The 5,900-nt window shown below is 57.1% G+C and overlaps 1 protein-coding gene across 1 annotated transcript; it reads right to left on the bottom strand.

Moving 5' to 3' along the window:
• Positions 1 to 561: 561 nt before the first annotated feature.
• LOC120322512 (olfactory receptor 14J1-like) lies at positions 562 to 1,455 on the bottom strand (the record flags this gene model as incomplete). Its single annotated transcript, XM_039377981.1, has 1 exon — positions 562 to 1,455. A coding segment is annotated over exon 1 (894 nt), but the record flags the coding sequence as incomplete, so codon positions are not given.
• Positions 1,456 to 5,900: the final 4,445 nt, after the last annotated feature.

Here is a 5,900-nt window from a genome sequence, read left to right as displayed (position 1 = left end):
CCCAGTTCTGCTTCACAAGTTCCCAGGGCCTGTCCCTGCCTGTGCTCCAAGGGCTTCCAGCCCCCAGGACTGTGCTCAGAGAGCACTCAGCCTTACAGCGAGAAAGGGGCTCAAGAGAACAGTGTGGAAGGGGCAAGAGAGCAGCTCTGCAAAGACCAAGCCCTGCTGCTCCCTGGCAGTGCTGCTGGGCTGGGATTATTGTCCCCTTCCTGTTTGCAAATACACCGTCCTGCAGTGTGCTGTGCTTTAGGAACATCTAAGAAGAAGGGTCTTGGACAAAGAGGGCACCGCAGTGTCATTTATTTGGTTTAAATACACAGATTGCACAATTCATCATTTATACATCTCTGGGTAAAATTCAATGGGTAGACACTAAGTTAGAAGGAAGATACATAAAAATATATCATTGCACAGAAAATTATTGCCAGAACAACCAGATGACCTCCACGAAAAACCAGAGCAGGAAGGTTGGGCCATTAAGGAGTCCCATTCTGAATGCTACACACCAGAAAACAGGCACTTTATTGCTCCTGAAAAGCATCCAGTCAGCATTTTTCTCAGGGCATCCTTGAGCTCCTGGTTCCTGAGGCTGTAGATGAAGGGGTTCAGTGCTGGAGGAACCACCGAGTACAGAACTGACAGGGCCAGATCCAGGGATGGGGACGAGATGGAGGGGGGCTTCAGGTAGGCAAATATGGCAGTGCTGACAAACAGGGAGACCACAGTCAGGTGAGGGAGGCACGTGGAAAAGGCTTTGTGCCGTCCCTGCTGAGAGGGGATCCTCAGCACAGCCCTGAAGATCTGCACATAGGAGAAAACAATGAAAATGAAACAACCAAAACAAAAACAAGCACTAACCCCAAGAAGCCCAAGTTCCCTGACATAGGAGTGTGAGCAGGAGAGCTTGAGGATGTGTGGGATTTCACAGAAGAACTGGCCCAGGGCATTGCCCTGGCACAGGGGCAGGGAAAATGTATTGGCTGTGTGCAGCAGAGAATAGAGAAACCCAGTGGCCCAGGCAGCTGCTGCCATGTGGGCACAAGCTCTGCTGCCCAGGAGGGTCCCGTAGTGCAGGGGTTTGCAGATGGCAACGTAGCGGTCGTAGCACATGATGGTGAGGAGGGAAAATTCTGCTGAGATGAAGAAGAAAAAGAAAAAGAGTTGTGCAGCACATCCCATGTAGGAGATGGTTGTGGTGTTCTGGAGGGAATTGTGCATGGCTTTGGGGACAGTGGTGCAGATGCAGCCCAGGTCTGTGAGGGAGAGGTTGAGCAGGAAGAAGCCCATGGGGGTGTGCAGGTGGTGGTCACAGGCTACGGCGCTGAGGATGAGGCCGTTGGCCAGGAGGGCAGCCAGGGAGATGGCCAGGAAGAGCCAGAAGTGCAGGAGCTGCAGCTCCCGCCTGTCTGCAAATGCCAGGAGGAGGAACTGGGTGAGGGAGCTGCTGTTCCACATTTGCTCCTTCCCCAGGGTATTTTGATCTGTTGAGGAGGAAAAGTCACTGCTGAGTTAGACCAGGCTTCTGCAGCCAAACATTACACATCTCTGCCACCCCACTCTTAGGTTCTCTCTCCTCACTCAGACCTCCCTGCAGCTCCCTCCCCTGAGCTCTGGCCTTTGCTGGCTGAGGAGACCATTGGAAGCAGCAACTCTGTGATGGGCTCCCAAGGACTCCTTCTTGCTCTGCTAGAGAGGGAACTTGGAATGCAGGGTGATCTCAAATTAAAGGTATTCGTGACACATCCAATAGCTTCTCAGCTTTGCTGTTTGCAATTTGCCCAAATGAAGGACTGTATTTGTTCACTTACTTGCGCCTGCTACAGTTCGGAGTGGATGTGGAATTTTGAAATCCCTGACATTCCTATTGCACTGCAGGTCAAGTCTTGTGGGTTCTGAGGGGCACAGGGACAGTCCCTCAGTGCAGAGAGAAGAACTGCTCTGCCCATCAGTCCTGGGCTCAGCTGCCCTGTGCTGGCACTTTGGAGCTGGAGGAGCATCACACTCAACTGTTCCCCTACAGAGAAACTGCACAGATATCCAAGAATCCATGTCCAAAGAACAGATTGACACACTGCTCACCTTTTCATCTCATCCCTCCCAGAGCATTGCCATGGATTTAGCACTGAGGAGTTTTCTCCATGGGGATCCTGTGCAGCACAGAGATGCTATGGCAGAGCTGTGCCCTTCTGGAGGGCACCTGCAGCCCTGCAGGACACCCAGGCAAACAGCTGAAGACCCTGAAAGTACCTCGAGGGCACTTGGGCACTTGGTTCCCACAGACACATCCCCACAGCAGCACCCAAAGGGTTTGTGTCTGCACAGGAATCTGCCCCCTCCAAACCCCACAGTGGCTCAGAAAAGCCACTGATGAGAACAAGGAGAGCCCAGGCAGCAGGGGATGGCAGTAAAATGCCACAGTGCTGCTGCCAAGGGAGGAGGGACACAGAGAGACAGCTGGAAATCAGGGCCTTGTCCTTGCCTGGGCTCTGGCTGCTGCAGGGCAATGCACAGCCCAGCCCCCGTGGGCCTGAGGGCACAGGCTCTGCTTAGGCTGGGAAAGGAGCCCAGGCAGGAGCTGCTCAGGGAAGGGGTCTGTGCCACAGGGACAGCAGGGAGGGGCCCCCATCCCCCTGCCCAGCCCTTGTGGCAGCAGCTGCCTCTCCCTGCCTGCCTGTCTCTGGGTGAGGAGCTGTTCCTGCCAGCAGCCCCTGCCTGTGCCCAGCTCAGCTCCCTGCCAGTGCTGCCAGAGCCATCCCCAGCCCAGTGCCCAGGGGCAGCTCTGCCTGGGCAGGGGCTGCAGAGCAGATCCCAGACAGCCTGCGGTGGTTGGGAAGGGGGAGGTGTTCTGGGGGGATGTGCTTCCTGAGAAGGGCCCCTGGAAATGGAGGAGGTGGAGCTGAAGCTGTGAGGAGCCCTGAGCCTGCAGCTGAAGGGCCCTGCCCAGCCCTGCCCTGCCCTGAGGGGTCACTCCTTCCACCCACCCCTTCTCCCTGCAGGGCCGTGGCAGCTCCTTGGCCGGGCTGAGAGCTGACCCTGGCAGGCAGCAGAGTCCCTGCCCCAGCACACAGAGCCCTGGGGGCAGGACCCTGCTCTGCCCCACAGCCCTGGGCACCCCTGGCTGCACCCCCACCTTCCCACCCCACAGCCAGCCCTGGCACAGGGAACCTTCTGGCCCTGGGCCTCTGAGGGGGCAGCAGCAAGTCCTGCTCTGCAGCAGCTTCTCCTGCTGCACCCCAGCAAATCCAGCAGAGCCATCCTGACAGCTCCTGCCACTGCTGCCATTTGGCAGCTGGGAGAGGCACTTGCAGGAACTCACCTGCACTGCTCTGCAGCCACAGCCTGACCGTGGCAAAGGGCTGGCAAGGTTCCTGCCCTGAGCAGCTCTGCCCTGTCCTCCCACCCCAGGATCCCTTGAACCTCCTACTCCCTTCTCCTCTCTGCCCTTGCTGCCTGCAGCTCCTGCCCTGCTCTGCCATATGGCCACTTCCCCTGCACTGCAGCAACTGGGAGAGTCCTGCTGAAAGATCCTGTAAGCTGTGGGATGTGCCAGCTTTAGGAGATCCCTCCAGGAAGGTAAGTTGAACTTTCCTGCAGCCAGAAAATTCTTCCTTCAAATCCTGGGAAGGTTTCTCCAGTAGTGAGAGCTCAGTCACCTCCCAGCCCAGGCTGCCTCTCATCTCTCTGCCTTCTCTCCTGTGCCCTGGGTGCTGCAGGCAGTGCCCTCAGCCCTGCTGGGCTGTGCAGAGGAGCTGCTCACCAGCAGAGCTGTCTCTTTGAAGCTCTTCTTGCTTGCCAGGAGCTCCCTGTGTGCCAGGAGCTCGGCCCAGCTCAGCAGCACAGCAACAGCCCCAGGCAGCCCTTTCTCTGCCCCTCTGGGCTCCCTCCAGCTGTCCCTGGGGCTCCAGGGGAACCTGCTGGCACACAGCTGAAGGAAATAATGATGTTCCTTCTCTCACCTGGGCACAGACACTTCTTTCAGCACTGTCATTTCTCCAAACACACCCAGAGTTAACTTCAAGAGACCCCTTTTCATGTGCCATCATTAGACGGGAAACCCAGACAGTGCCCAGGAGGGATCTCCTTCACCTGCACTGAGGGAAGGGACTCAGCTGAGTCAACAGAGGTGTCTCCTTGTGGCTCTGCAGACCTGGGGCCAGAAGGACACTCAGCTCCCTCCACAACCTCCATGGGCTGGGATTCCTCCTGCCCCACTTCAGTGGGCCCAAAACAGGCCCCTGCAGGTGACTCCTTGTCCCAGCTCCCCTGAGAATGAATGAAGACCAAAGCCAGGAGTGACCTGCTGGGACACAAAGCCCTGGTTCCTTCTGAGGGGCCAGAGGTGACTGAGATTCCTGCTGGGAACTGCAGGCTCCAGTGGAGCAGTTCCTAGGGACAGGGCAGCAGCTGTGGGATCTTCTTGAAGGCTGCTGGGACATTGCTTTGGCCAACTTCAGTGGCAGAAGGGGCCCACATGTAGGACAGGGGAACCTGTCACTGTTCCTTCTGTCCAGAGAAGCCCCTAGAGGTGTTCAGGTGACCAAATGGAGTCAGGTGGCACAGGGAGAGAGGTCTCTCTCCTGTTCTTTATCAGGGTATTTTCTACATGTCCTCAGAGTACAATGGCCATTGTCTCCTGGACATCCCTTCACTGCTGAACCTAATTGAGGGCAGCAGAACTTGGACTGAACAGCCAAAGAGGGGCCTGTAGTGCCAGGGGAGGTGCCAGGGCTCTGCAGCACAAGTGCAGCAGCTGCCATGGACAGCACAGGGCCTGTGCAGGGACCCCGTCCCCATTCCCAGCAGTTGTGGGACAGGCACCACCCAGGGCTTCTCAGACACATTGGGGGCCTTTTCTGGGTTTCCCCTTTCCCCATCCACGACGTGGGGGAGCCCAGCTCTAGTTCCTTCTCCGTCTGAAGAACCATTTCCGACGTCTTGTGGGATGGGGAAGGGGAACTCCAGAAACAGGGTTTTTCAGGCCCCGAGCCTGGAGGGGAGAGGTGCCCTCCCCTCCCCCCACCACCCACGTGGCTCCATGGCAGGCACAGAGACAGCACACCGGGCGTGGAGAGGAGGCAAGAGAGAGTTTATTGTTGGGAAGGGGTTTATAAGGCTTTTAGGAGGGTCAAAGGGGAACCAATCACAAGTTCAGGGTCACACAAAAGAAACCATCAGGTAAGGGGTCAACAGCCAATAGGAAGGGGTTAAACAAAGGACCAATGGGACACCTCAGGACACCTTTCCCAGGACACTCCTGCATGGGAGATAACAGTTGCTGTGGGGGGTATTGGGAAGAAGAAACACGTGTTTGCAAAGGGACCACAAAGAGCCATTTTAAGACATGTTTAAACAAGTTTCTCATCAGATATAGTGCTACAGCCTTTGGGGCAGGGAGTGAATCCCAGCCCTGTAGGGACACAAAGGCTGTCCCTTCTCTGCCCAGCCAAGGCCGGGCCAGGCACGAGTCCAAATCCCATCAGCCCAGGCTGTCCACACTTGTTTCCTCCCTCTGCTGGCTCTTCTCTCCCCCAGCATTTCAGCAGCACGTGCTGATCTCCTCAGGGATCAGGCCTGGGATTTTCCCCCTGGGCCTGAGTCCCAGCACGTCCACCCCCAAGGCCATTGTCAGCAAAGCCTCTGCACACCCCAGCTCTCGGGGCTTTCAGAGCAGCTTTCCCCACTGCAAGTCTGTTCTTACCCCGGTGCCCCCGCTGAGGGGCTGCAGCCAGACAGGCCCCAGTGCCCTGCGTGTGGGGCACAGGCAGGAGGAGCTGCAGCCCCAAGTCTCTCTTCATTCCACTTGCAGGCAATAACAGCCCAGGCCTGCTGAGACAGTTCCCAGGTTGCAGGGCTGTGATGGGTTGGGAGAGAAGGCCAAGGAGGCACAGGAGAGAAAGAGC

The sequence above is a fragment of the Pipra filicauda genome, unplaced genomic scaffold, assembly GCF_003945595.2.
Source record: "Pipra filicauda isolate LSUMZ 115617 unplaced genomic scaffold, ASM394559v2 scaffold989_size40951_pilon, whole genome shotgun sequence".
In the NCBI taxonomy this organism is placed as follows: Eukaryota; Metazoa; Chordata; class Aves; order Passeriformes; family Pipridae; genus Pipra; species Pipra filicauda.
Note: the sequence above shows the minus strand (reverse complement) of the source record. Positions and strands in the feature narration are given on the sequence as shown.